This window comes from Ursus maritimus, unplaced genomic scaffold, assembly GCF_017311325.1.
Source record: "Ursus maritimus isolate PB19 unplaced genomic scaffold, ASM1731132v1 scaffold_13, whole genome shotgun sequence".
In the NCBI taxonomy this organism is placed as follows: domain Eukaryota; kingdom Metazoa; phylum Chordata; class Mammalia; order Carnivora; family Ursidae; genus Ursus; species Ursus maritimus.
Genome location: NW_024423675.1, coordinates 40,805,529 through 40,823,659, shown reverse-complemented (window position 1 = coordinate 40,823,659; position 18,131 = coordinate 40,805,529). Strand labels below are relative to the sequence as shown.

At 38.1% G+C, this 18,131-nt stretch overlaps 1 protein-coding gene and 1 pseudogene across 1 annotated transcript in view; one reads left to right on the top strand and one right to left on the bottom strand.

The window, feature by feature from the left end:
- EYA4 (EYA transcriptional coactivator and phosphatase 4) overlaps nucleotides 1-18,131 on the bottom strand; it is a 74,682-nt gene that overhangs the window by 2,527 nt on the left and 54,024 nt on the right. The window contains exons 13-18 of the mRNA XM_040627489.1: nucleotides 16,628-16,717; nucleotides 10,878-10,936; nucleotides 10,610-10,770; nucleotides 7,900-8,014; nucleotides 3,362-3,483; nucleotides 1,266-1,366 (exon numbers count right to left, since the gene is read on the bottom strand). Of these exons, the coding sequence (XP_040483423.1) occupies nucleotides 1,266-1,366; nucleotides 3,362-3,483; nucleotides 7,900-8,014; nucleotides 10,610-10,770; nucleotides 10,878-10,936; nucleotides 16,628-16,717 (648 nt within the window). The remainder of the gene's footprint in view (nucleotides 1-1,265; nucleotides 1,367-3,361; nucleotides 3,484-7,899; nucleotides 8,015-10,609; nucleotides 10,771-10,877; nucleotides 10,937-16,627; nucleotides 16,718-18,131) is intronic.
- Nucleotides 12,402-13,219, top strand: LOC103663483 (annotated as a pseudogene).

Here is an 18,131-nt window from a genome sequence, read left to right as displayed (position 1 = left end):
AGCAGTTCACTTCATATTATGGAAAAGCATGGAATTTTTCAATTATGGCTTCCAACGCTTCACCAAACCTTCTAAAGTAGAAGCTCTTTCTCTTTCTTCACTTTGTTCAATTTGAATTATCTACAAACCAAAGTCCTTTCTTTTATCTTTTAGTATAGCTATAAACTTTTCTTAAAAACTCATTTATGTATTTATTTTGGAAAACAGAAATCAGGTAAACATTCTAGCACATGCAAGTGTCTAGTGAAGGCTTTATTAGATGATGATTTGAGATCTCCTCAGGATAACGACAACATTCTTTCTATGTAAAACAATATAAGCTGATATTCACTGTTTAAAAATAGCAATTATCATTTTGCCTTATTTTATAAATTTTATGATTTTAATCCTGGCTAGATGATATTTGTGACCCTTCCGTGAAGGAAGCATTAGATCTCAGTGTTGTGTCAACTGATAGTTTGGTGCCTAGGACCGATCCTGGTAGCCTCCTTCTTTTGATCTTGGGCCAACCATTTAATGGTTTTTAACTACCTTAATTTCTTCTTCAAAAATATGGGCCAGATGAAAAGGCTTATTTAAATACCTAGGGTCTATGAGATTTTCTGAATATGTTCAACGCCAGCTGCTTGGCTTCAACTGAGTACTAACGGTTCACTGAGGCTGGCAACACTCTTGTAGAAGACATAAGGCATACTGCCTCTAAGTCTCTATGACGAGTTGGCACCAAAGGCTCTGAACAATATATGCCATTCCAACGGCATTTATTAAATCCTCTAGCAAGAGTTTTTTTTCTTCAGCTATTAAATCTATCCTTAGCATTTATCATCATGGAGCACACTTACTACAAGGCACTCACAAGGACCATTGGCATAAAAGGTGGGTGAGCCAAGGGGCAAGAACAGAACCATTCATATGATTTCTGTGGAGCTCACTAAACTTATCTGGTTAAACTTTATGTGTTTAAAAATAGTTATTTTCCCCCACCTTTTCAAAGATTGCCCTATCTGTGTGCATTACACACACACACACACACACAAACACACAATTTGACTAAATTTTCACACATTTCCTATCAAATTTCAGGCAAAAAACGCTAGACTCCAAATGGTTTATTTGAATGTAAGTATTGACCTTCTCATGCTCTTACTGCTTTGCATCTATAAATTTAAATCATTTGTCAAGCTGCCACTGGGCCAAACTACAGGAATGCAAACACAAAAGCTTGCATTAGAAGTATCACACCAACAGTGTTTGAGACAGGTTACCTTTTTTGCTGCCTGTTCTTCTTCTACACCATCCCCAATTACAACATATACTACTTTTCTGCCAAACCTTTGCATTATTCGTTCAAAGCAACTTTCTTTTCCTGGAAGATAAATGAGATAAAGTTCAGAGTGAAGTTACCTGGTTAGCGGCATGCTCCTCATCTCGGCCATCTCCAATCACAACATAAGTTATGTTAGTGCCAAATCTGGACACTATACGCTCAAAACAGCTTTCCTTGCCTGAAAAACAATGCACTGCTTATTCTTCCAGCCATTGCATTCATTAACCTGAAGATTCATAAAGTGTTAGGTTAATCACTCTTGGACGTCAATCACTTAAACTAGCTTGCGACCTCTGGGTTTATGAAATCAACAAATATGTTTGAATCATGTAAGTCTTTACTTGGGACAGATGATTGAACAAATGTGTTTCACACTTCAAAAAAGTCAGTAGGGTTAAACATTTGACCCAGAGAAAATGTTAGCATCTTTTACACCACCAAAAGAATACTGGAACAACTTTACAAGCAACTATGAGTTTAAACATTTATTTGTTTAATTCCGTGTATCAATTTTATCTAGTTTAAGTAGTATAGACAAGTCAGCTAGAAATACTATTGTAAAAAACTGAAGGTTCACCTATAAGGAACGAGGAAATACTAAGATGTGGATTTACCTTGATAAACAACTCCTTTCTTCAAGTGGCTGGGAGCTAGTCTGCTCAGATTAATTGTACTAAGGGTGCTGTTTGGACCACAGCACTGCAGACACCTGTCTCCTCTGATTGCACTATGGGAATAACACAGTGGAATTTCTACATGTTCTTCGTTTTACAACACTGGCATAATTCTCTGAATTTCATTCTCAGAATGTTCATGCAGTCATGGCTATTTTTTTTTTTTTTTTTGCATTTCTTTCTTAATCTGATAGTTCAGAATGCCAAAAAATACTAGCTTAAAGGGAAAAATAAAAAGGATTGTTTTTTCAGATTAAATATAAGGAACAAATTTTGGCCAGTAAAAAAGAATATTGTCCTTGCTAGAAGAAATGTTTATGCTGTTGTAAAATTATTTGACGTGTCAAATGCAAAATAAAGTGTGATAGGTTAATCCTGCTAGCATAAATACATACATTTCTGTAATGAATGAGTGGGACTGGCATCAGGGCTCTGAGCTGCAGTGCGTATGACAATGTGGGATTTACATTATGAAAGCTTCTAGAGGCCCTCTTTAACTATACTCCTGAAACAGCTGCAACTGGGGCCTCTTTTTAGCTGGTGCCAATATCAAAACTCGGCGAGGCCCAGGGCAGGTTATTTTTGGTAGGGGATTTTGGGATTCTGAGCTCTTGTCAAGGTGCCAGAGTCTAAGTTTGCTGACCTGCGGGCAAATTATACAACACATTTCCCCGGGCATTTCCTTGACAAGACAGTGCAATACGGGAGCTGTTTGCTTTTAACTCTTCCAGGACGGCAGAGGTTAGGAAGCTCTGTTTTTGAAAGATTATTAGAGACATAGTTTGTGAGAGGCACTTCAAGTCAAAGACGGCTCCGCAGACAGTAAGCACATAAACAAGACTGTAGTTCTTTGATTACTATAGAACACTGTTGGAAATGTGGATTTCCAGCCATTTGTGAGCTATGATTCATGAGATTATTTTTTCTGGAATTAAGGATACTACTGCCATCCATCTAGACTCCCCTGTAATGCCAACATAGCATTTTTATCTTACATCCAGATTATTGCATCTACCAAGATGCAGTATCATATATCATGCTAAGATATTAAGTACCATGGCCAAAGACACTCTGTTATTTTGAAAACAGGCGCTGTAATGAAAGATAAATACAAATACATAAGTAAACGGAATTGTCCAGATACTGAATTCAGAATTTCACTAGGCAAGAGTTTCCATAAAATTTGCACATGTACAATAAGTCGCAGGCTACTTTGTTATCTGAGCTCTATTCAAATTTGCGTGCTATTCTAATAGCAGAATCAATAAAAGAGGGAATCATGCAGAGAGACATATTAAGAAAATCCCCCAAGACACAGATGTGAACACATTTCATACAAAGTTAGAAAGAATTTTCTTACCTATTTTAGTTGCACTGTAAATATTCTCAATAGGGAAAGCACCTCCTAAACTATAGAGTAGAACCTTCGCGAGTGCTGGGATCAGTTGGGTTGTCGTTACCAAGACATTTACGCAGTTACTCCTAAGATAGGGAGGAAATACGCATAATTGTTTTCTAATACTAAATAATTTCTAACGGTGCAGATTTTAAAATGATCACTGGGGTCTTTCAATTCCATAACCAACGAGCCCTGCTAACTTTCAAGTTACTAATGGAGTGCCTGCTACCTGGCCGTCACCAGGACAGGGGCTAGGGATATATCCCCGAATGCGGGAAGTGCTGCGAGAAGGCAAAAAGAAGTCAAGGATGAATGACGTTTTTGTCCCCGCCGCATCCCAGGTCACAAGACAGATAGGAGAGAGACAAGGAAATAGACACCTGCAATGTGAAATATGTCCTGTAATAAAGATCTCCTCAGGTTTCTGTGGAACCTCAGAAAAGAACACCTACACCAGCCGGTAGCAATCACGGGAAGGTTTTCAGAGGGATAGTTTAGCTCTAAGTTTTACAAGTATCCAGACGAGGCATTTTTTCAGGGTGGTAAGAGTCTACGTCCCAGGATTAGAAGAGCCTGGAAAAGTAGTAGACATAGGCAGAAAGAAGGTGATGGGATGGGTAAGAGGAGTTTTGGGATTTTGTGGGAGAAACAGTCCAGTGTTCCAATCAAGGGGGCTGACAGATGGGGATCCCGAAGAAGTAAGAATGGAGAGGACCCTATTTAATCCGGAAGAGGTGAATCCCTGGATCTTCTTCTCAACAACAACAAAGGGCCAACTGCAGTTAGTGGGTCCAGTTTTAATCCGTCTATAAAGGCCCTACTCTTTGACAGGGACAGTGTCCCATTTTACAACTTACAGCTGTTTCTTTCATGGTAATATTGTGGGGGAGATAATGGAAACACCAAGAGAGTGGAAACTGTGAGGCAGAGATCTGGAAAGAATGGACTATGGTCCTTCCTTGTGGATTATGAAAAACTTGAACTGTCCTGCCTTGAGGGGCTCAAACCACACACATCAAATTGGGACTCAGAGCCATAAAGGTATGGACCTTTCTCTGTTGGTATTTTGTAGCACAAGACCTTAATACTTATTAGTGAGGGCCCCAAAAAAGATTCTCTAGAATTCTCTAGATTGATTTTCAGAAGCCTGGTTAGAAGTTCGAAGTTAGAATAGCAAGTTGAGTGCCTACTTCCCATGGGTATGTAGATGCTCACCCCCCCAGCACACTTAATATTATGCTTTATTCTTTAGACATATCCTATGTAAAGAAAAACTGCAATTTATTAAAAAACAATTATAAAACCTTTGTAATTACAGGCTTTTAAAACATTTTCCTTCTAAATTATTTCCATAAATAACCTGATTTTGTAATGGGAGCTCTGACTTCTGGAAACACACGATGAGGTTCTCACTTATATAGGATAAAGAAACAAAGCCTTCCAGAGGTAGAAGTTTAATAAGTATCACCAATACAATCCTTAATGTTGCCGATAAGGCAATAAAGACTTGGAAAGTGATTCGCCTGTTATTAGAAACTCCCCGAATGATGGCAGATTATTAAGCATAATACACAAACACATTACTGTATTGAAGTAGTATTTTGAAATTTAGGTTTGCCACTGATACTGGGTGATACTTGGAGTTATATCATTTCATTTTTAAATTACAAACCTTGTATATAAATTACAGATTTATAAACTGCAAACATCGCATATATTTAATATTCAATTTATAATGCACTGTAGCTTTTATTTATTTATTTATTTATTTATTTATTATTTATTTATTTTTAAAGATTTTATTTATTTATTTGACAGAGAGGCAGGCAGCGAGAGAAGGAACACAAGCAGGGGGAGTGGGAGAGGAAGAAGCAGGCTCCCAGCAGAGGAGCCTGATGTGGGACTCGATCCCAGGACCCCGGGATCACGCCCTGAGCCGAAGGCAGACGCTTAACGACTGAGCCACCCAGGTGCCCCTGCATTGTAACTTTTAATTACGAACACTGCATATATTTATAGGTTGCATGTATATACATTTGTGAAATATGGGCAAATATCAAGAGCATGAAAAGCACCAATTATTTAGCTATCCAGAGAGCAGAGAGGAACTACTCAAGCTGTTTTGTGTGTTTACTTTCAGAACTCATTTATGGAACATAAGAAATAGCAGGGAGATCGGTAGGAGAAGGATGGGAAGAATGAAGGGAGGGTAGGTAAACAGAAGGGGGAATGAACCATGAGAGACTGTGGACTCTGGGAAACAAACTGAGGGCTTCAGAGGGGAGGTGGAGTGGGGGATTGGGATAGGCCAGTGATGTGTATTAAGGAGGGCACGTATTGCATGGAGCACTGGGTGTTATATGCAAACAATGAATCATGGGACTTTACATCAAAAACCAAGGATGTAGTGTATGGTGACTAACATAATAAAAATTTAAAAAAAAAAAGAATTTGTGTATAGACTTTTTTCTCATTAGTACCATACTATATATATAATTTTTTCTTCTACTTTTTTCACTTGTTTGTATCATGAGCCTATTCATTTATGTCAAAATACCTATTAGTTCCCCTTTCCCCACAAAATACAATGTGTGAAAATCATGGCTGTAGCATCATGTTTTGAAAGTTAGCTCACCTGGAATGGTTTGATTTCTAAATATTATAAATCCTGTCTTACATAGAGAATTTTCCCACACATTTGATTATGACCTTTAACTATATTCACAGGAGAAGAATTAAAGCGGGAGGGCGCAACCTTAGCTAAAGCCTCGGATACGTGATCGAGCCAAGTTTTGTGTAAGTTTCTGTTCTCCTGGACGTTTTGTAAAAATGACCAGTAGGGTCCTCCATGTGGATGACTTGGCAAATTTCAAGGTGCTTAAATCTCCAGTGTGTAATGACTTATTTTTCCCCTTCTCCTTGCTACACCTTTATTTCTTAAAATCACATACCCGTGTAGTTGCTTAAGGCCGGTGTGTAATAATAACGTCTCTATATTGTACATAACACAATATAATCTGTAGAACTCTGTAATAACCCTTGGTGTTTAAGCATCTAAGAGACCTCTTCTAGAAATAAGGAAAGCTGCTGACCTCCTCCTCCTCAGAGACATGCACATTCTACTACACTTTGCACACAATTGCAGGGACTCAGGACCCTCATGTCCTAGCTTCCTTGACCTCTCGTCTCCGTAGCGCCAGTTACACATCACGAGTCAGCAAGTCCCATTTTAAAACAGCTTCAATTATGAGACAGTTCTTCCTTCCACAGAGCCAGAACTTTCCTTCCTAGGATTCCCAGCCATCCATCCTAATTTTCTCCTTTACAGATCAGAGAGAAATGCAATTTACTTTCAGCCTAACATCTCCAACAGTTGAAACCGGTAATCTTGTTCCACATAGGACCCCCTTCCGATGAAACTCCTTGGTTCCTCCCTCCAACTGTTCCTTTCATGTGGTATCCTCAGCCTAAAACCCCTTCGGCCACTTTGCCAGACACAAGACGTTTCAAAAATATGCCACAGCCCCCAATGGAATGAGGTGCCCAGAACTGAGCAAAGTACTCTAGTATGGCTTCCCCAGCCTGACCCAGGAAATCTGCAGCTTCCTACCCACTTCCATCCACCCACTTACACTTTCTGGTATCAGTCAGTGTAGTTGCTGGTCACGTGGCGGCTGGAAGCCACGTGCAGGATTGGATGTCTACCCGCTGGCTTCCATATTCTAATCCTGGATGCTCCTTTTACCCTGCCAAGGCTTTCTGTATCCCGATTCAATCAGTCCGAGTATTACCTCTCTCTGAATTCGGGCTACCCACAGGTTGGTTACGCATGCTCTTATTTATCCTCCTAATTCAGAAATAAAATTAAGGAATGGGATAATATAAAGATCCATCCCCGCCCTAACTAGCTATCACTTTCCAGATTTATATTACTTCATGAACTAGCATTTATGGCACATGGTGTTCAACTAGTTACAAGTCTATTCTGTTCTATTATCTATGCTAGTAAGTCAGTATTTCACTGTTTAGCTCAAACAACACAATGGTTACAAGTTTTTCAAAGAGATTTCTCTAGCTATTTCGTTGCATTTAAATTATGTGTATTATCTATAATAGGCCAAAGCACTTAAAAACATGCATCTGTGTGTAAACTGTATTTTTTTTTTCACCATCTCCTATACTTTGCAACCAACAGGGTGCTGATTTTTTTTCCCTTTTTTTAAATTGTAAGTCACATGACCTTCCTGTGGAGATTACCAGTAGTAATGTAGAAAGAAGGGGAAAGACCAGGGATCTCCTAGTTATTCTGAGAAGCAGTAACTCCCATGCTCTGTACCCAAACACCCCCCCACGTACATTGAAAATCGCTTGATTCAATGAATTGTTAGGTCCCTTGAATTCTAGAATACTCTAGTAATTAAAGGGTTTGTATATCTGTTATGCTATTACATCTACATCTTCAATACAATGAATACAGAAACTGAAACAATACCACTTACCTAGTGCTAATAATTGATAAAGATTTAAGTGCATTTGTTAGCCAGGAGTCTGTCAGACCTTCGATCTCTGCCCTTAACTGTAGCCATGCATCTCTCTTGGCAGGGCCAAGGAGTCCTGCAACCAAAAAACAAGGCAGAATTAAGAGATGAAAAATTTCAGGAATACCTAGCTTGGTCTCCCTTCTGCCTAGTATAGATCATATCAGAAACAGAGAGAGATTTATATCAATAGTGATCTTTCATTTAACAACTGATTATCGATTCATTCATTCAAATATTTACTGAATAGCTTCTAGATTTCAGGCCCTGGGCCAAACACTGGGGATTTAACAGTGAAAAAGGGGGTCCCAGGCTCTGCTCTCACTGAACCTAGAATCTGGCACAGTGGACGCAATCACCTGAGAGGCTTTGACCGCTCGCGCCGGGGGTCCCACTCCAAAAGACAGTGATACGATAGGTCGGGAGAAGAAGCTGGGGTCGACAAGACTAGGGCAAACCTCGAACACTCTGGCTGTCTGAAAATGTTTCACTTCTTAATAATCACAATCATTACCACTTTTAAGCAGTAATACTGACATTATCATATGTAGCTACCAGCACTGAAGTTATCACAAATACTCTGCGTTTTACAAAGAAGTTAAGAATTGTGTTTAAGGGGCGCCTGGGTGGCTCAATCATTAAGCATCTGCCTTCGGCTCAGCTTATGATCCCAGGGTCCTGGAATCGAGCCCAGCATCGGGCTTCCTGCTGGGTGGGAAGCCTGCGTCTCCCTCCCCACCCCTTGTGTTCCCTCTCGCTGTCTCTCTCTCAGTCAAATAAATAAAATCTTAAAAAAAAAAAAAAGAATTGTGTTTAAAAGTCTGAAGTATATGACACAAGTTATAAACGATGGTTAAAACTGCACTGATGTGGGGATAAGAAAACAAGTAGGCATACTAATGTTTTTATTTAAAAAGCCCTTGTTTATGGGTGTCTGGCTCGCTCAGTGGTTGAGCGTCTGACTCTTGATCTCAGCTCAGGTCTTTATCTCAGGGTTGTGAGATCGAGCCCCAAGACAGGCTCCACTCTTGGCATGGAGCTTAGTTAGTAAATAAATAAATAAATAGGCCTTGTTTTATGATAAAACAAGATCATGCAAATCTCCTAAAAAGAAGTTTCTTATTTAAATAGTATTTCAGAATATTAGGAACACATATACAGGGGGATGATTTTTTAAATCAAAATGTATAGTTTCTGGCAACTCTCATTTGCTCTTATTTCAATACAGGGATACTAACAGAGCGCAGGAAATGGACTTGCATGTCAGCACTTAAACTTCTAAAGCTCTAATATTATTTAGTAGTAATCTTTTAGTTTCTACACAGCTTTAATACCCTTCATGAGGGAAACAATGCCGTACGTAAATAAAAATTACTTCAGATTTCTCAAGGGGATATTTATTTTAAAATTAAACATGTTACCCACAGTTGAACTTAGTATATACTGCTTGTCTGATTTTACCGAAGTGTCTTATCTGGAGCATTAGAGTGGATTAGAAAACTAGAGTTGTCTGTCCTGCAGGGGCCTATTTCTCATTTGGGAAGGAAGATCTCCTATTTCTAAGAGCCCTTTTTGGTTCTAACAACCATAATAATAACATTGCTATTGTCTATGGTTCCACATGCTTTTTGTTCTCTTGTAGCTACTGAGTGTCTACTGGGCATCTATTATGTACCTTAAGACTCAGCAGACACTGGGGATACAAGATGAACAGACACACAGCCCCCCACCCCCATGGTGTGTGGCACGTGACATATACACACTACAGACGAAAATGTTATTTACTATACTGTATTCTATGATATGTATATAAATATACATATATATATACTATGCATAAGTACATTTAACTTATCCTTCAGTTTTAGATTCTGATGTAAGCTCCTCAATCATCCTTTTAAAAGTGTGAGAGAGAGAGAGAGAGAGAGAGAAACAAACAGAGAACCCTGGGAGAAAAATGTGATGTGACTTCATCGCTAATCTTAGGATCTTGCTGACCTAAGATCCTAATAACAGAAATAAACGAGGTTTACTTTATCAAGAAACATATTCAGGATTTTAGTTTTCACGTCACAGGTTGTAATATCACCTGTAATATGTGGATGAAGGTAGAACAGTTTAGATACAGCCTAGAGTGTCCGAACATTTAAAAACCATGATAATCACACTTAATGCTATACATTATACTGCCAGATAACATGCAATTAAAAAAAAAATAGGCTTATTTAAGTCTTCAAAATGACATAAAGCACTGTTTATATTTATTTTGGAAAGGATTCCAGAAAGGGAATGAGGACTAACCGCTCTGCTTTAATGACTGGGGCCTTTGCTTTTAGACGGGTCTTCCCACTGCCTCAATGAGTTCCCCTGTCTGGTTTATACGAATAGTGTCTGCAGAAGACGGGTAAACTTTCCATGTCCTGCTGTAAATCTTGACCAAACATCTGGGCACAGAGAATTCCCAACTCCTCTGGCAGAGCCGCATGTTTTATTCTGCAGTTACACTGATTTCCCCCACCAACTGAGAAACTTAAAATTCTGACTCAGTGTAGTTCAGCAGGAGCTCTTGGTAATTTCTTTTCTAGTAGAGTAGTCTCTCATATGGAACACAGAACTACAGATCCTCCCTTTCTCTACAGTATCTTTATTAGATGTAAAGAGCCACACGTACCTCCAACATTGTTCTTGTAGGTGTTATATAATTCTTTTACTCTTCTGTAACGAAAAGCCAACTTCCTCATCCAGTCAACCCCTCCTCTTACACCTGTTGGCAAACAAAGGTTTGCACTACTTGCAGCTGCATGGAAGCCATCAGTTGCAAAACTGTAGGTACTGCAACACCCAAAATACATTAAAAAGAAATAAAAGAAATAATTACATGTGCAAAACTCCATAGCTGAATTTCTGTAGGAAAGAGCATACTAAAAGGCATGGCTTACCTTAAGTCCTGCCCATTATCATCAGAGGAAACATCATCTATATGAACTTGATCACATTCCTGTTAAAAACATTGGAAAAGTTATTTGTTTTTCAAAAGATGCCTGTATGGTATTTGGTTTTTCCATCTTTCCATTTGATCAGGCCATGGCCAGAAGGTGGCAGCATCTGCCCATCTATCCCACTGCCAAACTGGGGAAATGGCAGCATTTCTATTTTACATCTGGAACAGCACCATTAAAAGGGATCTGAAAACATATGGCATGTGGATTTCTTTCAAGCAGCTTAAAATTGTTTACTCTGAAAATTATGGATAATAAATTATCTTTTGAATCTTTTTAAGAGTGACTGGTGTTCACTTTCAGCCATTTCTGTTGTGTATACTTAAGTATGGAAACAAAGCTAATCTGAAGGTACACACAACTTGTGCGGTTGAACCTCAGGTGGTTACTAGTATTTGCTATTTGTTGAGCGACAACGGAGGGGCCTGATGATTATGGTGTCTTGTGAGATTTCTGGGACTTCCTGCCTTTTGCTGGGCCAGGGGTACCATGAAAGAACCATGCTGATGTTATTCTAAAGGTCCTGATCTTTTAACACAGAAAAAAAAAAAAATAACCATAGAGGTTGGTATCTTTTTTTCCTTTTGTTCGAGTTTTGAAATCTTGAAGCTGAAAACGATACTTACAAATGAAAGGAAAATAATGAAGATTTACCATCTCCAATGTGCTACAAACTCAGAGGAGAATAAACTTTGGGTACATACAACCATACACTTGCCCTGACTGTCTCAGAGCAAACAGTCACTTTTCTAGATAAGAAGTAAATTCTTCTTTGCTGTTCTAAGGATCCTATTCTACCTTCAAATAATCTGCAAAGTTCTAGTAAAACAGTATGTGATCTGAAAGTGGAATTTGGCTAGGGCATTTAAAGTACTTAGTACTTACTAACTTTACGTAAGTATGGTTTAGCCTTTTGGGCCTCTTTTTCTCCCCTCAAATTATTTCAGATACTCACAGACAGTATAACATAGTGCTTACTATTCAAAATCACTTTTTAAAAATTATTAACTTTGACAAGAAGATGCCATACTAAACAAGAGCTTTTCAGCTGCTATTTATATTCATTATAGGACCTGGAAAGTATCTGGTAGTGAAATATTTCGTATCTCGTCTCCAGCTTTCCACACTGAGTATATTAGATCCTCTTATAGTTTGAGGGTGAACTAGCTGATTTGGGCTTCTTTTAAAATGTAAAATATGAAAATGGCCCAGTCAATACAATTTTAGTATATAACTTGAAAATTCAGGTTAAATTAAAGGTTCATATGATTTACATAAACTATACATAAATTAGTAATTTTAGAATAAATGTCTACCAATGTTCATAGGTAAGGAAGGGCTCCAAAAAGTTTAATCTGACTGGAAGCTCCGTGAGGGTGATGTTTGGTCACCTGGATATACCCCCCACCCGCTTAAGGCACAATCTGGCACATGGTAATTACTCAGCAGTTCTTTGTTGACTAAATGGCAGGTATTTAGACAAATGAATGACAGTTCTTGACAAAGTTACCACAATCATTTAGATTTTCTAACACAAAGTTGATGGGGCGCCTGGGGGTTCAGTCATTAAGTGGTTGCCTTCGGCTCAGGGCGTGATCTCAGGGTCCTGGGATCCAGCCCTGCATTGGGTTCCCTGCTCAGTGGGAAGCCTGCTTCTCCCTCTCCCACTCCCCCTGCTTATGCTCCCTCTCTCGCTCTGCCTCTCTCTGTCAAATAAATAAAATCTTTAAAATAAATAAATAAATAAATAAATAAATAAATAAATTTTCTAATACAAAGTTGAAATTATATTAAAAATAATATTCTACATGGTAAGGACTGTAAGAAGACATTTTTTTCAAGAGTGGAGGGGAGTGGGGGGAGAATGGGGTATAAGCCAAGGCTACAGGAGTCAGGGTGGGACATGCATTTGGAAAGGGTTTACCCCATTTTGACTAAGTATGGGTGGAAAGGAGTACAGCCCAAACTTTAACCAAAGGAGGCATTATGCTTCCAGAAAAATCTCAGGGAAAAGTAAGGTAAGCAACAGTAGTGGCTACTGGATTGGGCTCTAAAGGAAAGGGTGGAGAGATCTAATCATTAGCATGAAAACTGGAAATAAAGTTCTCCCAGGATAGGGAGGCAGCAAAGTAGTTCTAGACAACAAGACTTATTTCTTATTTAGAGACAGTGACATTCTCGGTAAGTATGAAGACGGAAACCAGTCACTATCCAAATGGCATCACGTGAAGCTGTTCATTCCACTGAAGTTTTGAAATCTTTCATTATGTAAATAGCTTCCATGTCTCTCTTTTATAATAAAGTACAATAAATTAAAAAACAAAAACAAAAGTGGGGGAAATCCTTAGGCATGACTCTGGTAATTAGAAGTTATTTCTAGATTTCATACCTTCTCATCCTAATTTGTAGAGAAATTCCTCTAGCATTTCAAGTATTAACTCACACGATTAATTTGTACATTTTGCCCCTAAATTTATTTTTTACTCCTGAGGACATCAGTATATCAAACTTATTGGAGCATGAGCTGCATATTTGAAGTTATGTTTGAGATTTTTCCAAATGGAACTTCTCTTTAAATTTATGCCTAGTTAACTATGCTTGTTGACTCTGGACTCCTGCCTGAGGATTACAGTCCAGTGAAAGAAACCTGAACTTCAATCACTTACATTTTTAGAGAATTCTAAATAATTGTTCTTCAATTAGTTTTCACTCAGAGGAATTTTGCAAGAATTATTTTTGACCAAAACCTGAAATACTAAAAACAGTGTAATGCTTAGCTGCAACAAATTTCAGTATAAGTACTTGAACATTTAGAATAATTCCGTTGTTAATCTTAAATTCGTTAATTTTGTCTTGCAAGGTGACCATAAAGTTGTCACTGATCTTTACCAGTTATAACCCACACAGCAGTCTTCTCTCACTTTGGTGAACCTGAACTCCCCAGTGCCTGCTTTTCTGGAAGTTATTCTAACTGAAATAACATTTTATTTCAACGGAGAGCATTCTCTTCTTAGGAGAAGTAGTGTGAGCATCTGCCTTCTCTGCAGTTGGGCAGGATGCAGAGAAGTGTCTATTAGGATTTAAATTTGTATCTTTTAAGGAATTCTGTGAGAGCAGCTGCTACTACATATGTTACAGTATCTACTAAAGGATTTGAGTCTCAAATTAGATTTCTGGGTTAAGAAAAGGAACCCTGAGATATTAAAAACAGAAGCCAAAAAAAAAAAAAAATAGGCTAATGATGGAGTTGCTCTCTTGAGGAATTCGCCCCTTTGTTAGCAGAAGCAGAAATAGCAGAAATAGCTTCTGCAGTCCATGACAATCTTTGCCTTCAAGAGGTTTACTGAAATGAAAAATGGGGAGAAAGTCAAGTTGACTTTCAAAATCAGACGTAGAAAGATCGTGGACGTATATGTCACCGCACTGAACGACCTCGAAAGCTACTGTTTAGATTTTATTTGTTTTCATGCTTGTTTATCTCACTAAAGTCAATAACAAGCCTTTGAGTTTCTCTGGACACTTCATCCGGATGTGCATACATGCATGTTGTTATGACAGTTCAGTCAATTCATATGCAGACACTCAATCACTTCACTGATAAGCTATTGCCGGATTCTAAGTTGTAGTGCTTGAGTCAAATGGAATTTTTATCACATTTTAAAACATAACTAAAAAACTATAATCAGAAGAGAAAGTCAATACCAATATTTTCTCAGTTACTATTTTTACCAGAGATCCTGTCGGGTATTTTAAAAATATATTTTATATAGTATATAATCCAAGATAAAAATTCTTAAAGCACCATAACTGACCACATGCTTCTGATATGCCAATATTCATGTCAAACTTGCTAAAAGTATTTGCAAATTCATCGTATGCTACTTTCGCTTTCTCACTTTACTGTTCTGTTCAAAGTTGGGTGGTAAATTTATTCCATCTGGCCTCTAATGTACCACTAAAAAGCTAAAAGGTCATTTATTCCATTTATTTCTAGTAAAAATAATGAAATGAAGTAAAAACTCTAAAACCTGAATAAAACCACATAAAAATTTGTTTTTGGTCTTTTATGAGTTTAAAAGGATGAGTAATCTTAGAATTTTCTTTAGAAAAATGAGACTCATCCATTTTAACCAACAGAAAAAAACCAACCTAAAAGTCATTGCTATATAGAAAAACTCAAGTTCCAAAAAGATTAAAATGTGTTTTCTATTATAATGTATATATAAAGTCATTCTGTATACTACACTACTAATAAGTAGCAGGATTAATTTAAATCAGGTTTCAGAGAGGTGATTATTTTTTCTTATTATCTAAAACTGGAAAACTTGCCGAGGAATACTGATCTTTCATATTGGCCATTAAAGAAAACAAATAAAACCTCTTTAAACAGACAGTAATTTTATTATCCAGTAAAAACAATGACTCACTGCAGAGAAAACACACACACACACAAAAATGATATTACCCAGATTTCCAGCACATACATTTATGGGATATACTAAAAAACAGAATTTTTACTCTTATGTCTCAAGTGCAGCTGAAACTGGATTTAAGACCTTGTCAATTTTTAAAACTTATTTAAGACACTGACTAATTTAGCTTTTCTTTCTCACACCCTTCCGTTAATTTCAGCATAGTCTGGGGGCAGAAATACGTCCTCTGGAGCCAGAGAGACTCCAGAGTTTCAAATCCCAGTTTTACCACTTAGCTAGCAGGTAACCTTAGACGTGATTTTTATGCTCGTGGACCCTACAGTTTCTCCTCTACAGAAATAGTGTGATAAATTTATTTTAAAGGTTATTATTCAATTAACAGAAAATCCAATATACAATGTTCTGCACAAGGTGGGATTTCTGCAATAACAATCTTCCTCTCCATGTATAATATGATTATAAACACTTTTATTTCATTGTGAAACCATGAGGTAAAAAATAAATGTAAATATGTCACTTAAAAATATTTCACCACAGTTGCACTTGATTGAGAAGTACTTCTGCTCAGTGCCCAGCTACTCAGTTACTTCAAATTTTACCATCTGAATGTCTAAGAACTCAGATCATTAGCACCCAGATTAAATACCTTATTACAGTACTTATTCAGCGGTCTTGAGACTATTGAGGGAGGGGGCGTTCTTTCATTTTGTTGTTGTTTTTATTTTCCCTTTGAGGTTGGAAATGAAGAGATAAATGAGAACAAAAGACAAAAATGCAATGCAACCAGTCAGATGTGCTATGTAAACAGCTCTAGCACTGTTTTATCCAGATGCAGAGGACATAGGAATGATAATGTTGTCTAAAATTAGGCTTCAGATTATCTACAAAATTTAATGGCCCATGCCAGCACCATGAATAGTACCCAGTGATTTAACCGAAATAATCCCCTGGTTAGTAACCTGGAAAAGCTAACCTTGACTCCAAAGGTGCTAGACGGGTTGTCCGGTATGGGACAGAAAAGCGAAACTTCTCCTCTTCTGAGATACTTTTGTTTTAAACAGGTGCCAGTACATAGGCAGAATTCATTAGCGCCAGTTAGCGTTTGTTTATATTTGTATATACATTGTTGCCCTTGACAGAAACTTTGCTATCCTCTTGAGCTGATTTTCAGATTTCTTGAGGTTATCTGCCTATTAGAAACCTTCGAAGCATTATAATAGTTGGGATATGACCATTCCTATGTTTTTCAATTCTTACCTCTAAATCATTAAAAAATAAATGTGTATCAGCAAGATTAAAAATCATTTCCTCCATTCGGAGTCCCAGGGTTACAGCCATGGGGGGATCCTGAAAAGAAAATACACATAGAATGAAGCACAATTTCAATAACCACTTATTGCTAAGATTATTTTAAGTATATATTGTTGTGAGTGGTGGGGGTGAGTAGACTGTATGGGTTTTTACCTACGATCCAAAAGATTTCCAAATGAGTGAAAAAGATGCCTTTCTAAAGGGTACTCTAAGCCACACTAAACGTACAGATACATCTGTGAATTTACAGGAATTTATACACACATCTTAGAACACGCTTCCACATACGTCTGTATGTTCGTGTGGAGGAAGGAGGAAGCAAGCTAGCTCACAGGACCCAGTGTATACGTACTCCATGGAAAGTCCTTTGGAGAAAGATGTTTGGATGGGCTACTGAAGAATGGAGCAGACTTGTACAGAAGAGGAAAGGACATCCTTTAAGAATAACAGATAATAAGTAGGAAAGGGAGAAAAGGAGGACGTCTGGTATCTGTAGGACGGGAGCAGAAAAATGTCATCTGAAGGTGGGACAGGAACACTGTAAAACCACCACTCAATTATTAATTGCATTTTGAACAACAGGCCGTATTTATTTGAATACACATTTAGTTTGGTCTAACCTGCATTTGACTAGAAATTAAGAGGGTAGGGTTGGGATAACTAAAGGAATATTAATGCAGTAAAAGTAATCTAAATAGAAAATACATACATTTAGAAGTTTAATAAATGTAAGGGGGAGAGTAAGGAGGCAAGGACTTAATTCTTGTCTACAGAAACCAAGATATTATCGAGCAATGAGCTGAGAACCAAGATCAAGGTGGGTACTTTTCTTTTGTATTTTTGAAGATTTTTTACTTCTTTATTTGACAGAGAGAGACAGCCAGCGAGAGAGGGACGCAAGCGGGGGGAGTGAGAGAGGAAGAAGCAGGCTTCCAGCAGAGCAGGGAGCCTGATGCGAGGCTCGATCCCAGGATCCTGGGATCACGCCCTGGGCCAAAGGCAGATGCTTAACGACTGAGCCACCCAGGTGCCTCCAAGGTGGGTACTTTACCATGATTAACCAGAGCTGAAAAGCCTGGCATCAGAGGTGGAAGACTTTAAAAACTAGGGAGAGTTTAGGGATAGGGCTAAGGAAGTAATTCGTGCACAAACATTGTGCTTGAAATGATGGAGGCTGAAATGATCTCTAAAGGTGAACTGCAGTAGGTCCGCCTCTGGAGATACAGAAACTAGAAAACCTGGAAGGGACAAAGCCTCAGAATTTGAGACCAGAACGGGTATTAGCAGGGAGAAGAATATGGTTTCGAATAAAGCTGACAAGTCTAGAAGGATACTGTTGGTTTTGGCTGAGAAGTTATTTTGGAAGACTTCAGAGGGTGATTTGGGTTGAGTGGCTGGGCCAGGAGCCAGACTGTAGGGATTTGAGGAGAGAGAACCAAACTTGTGTTTT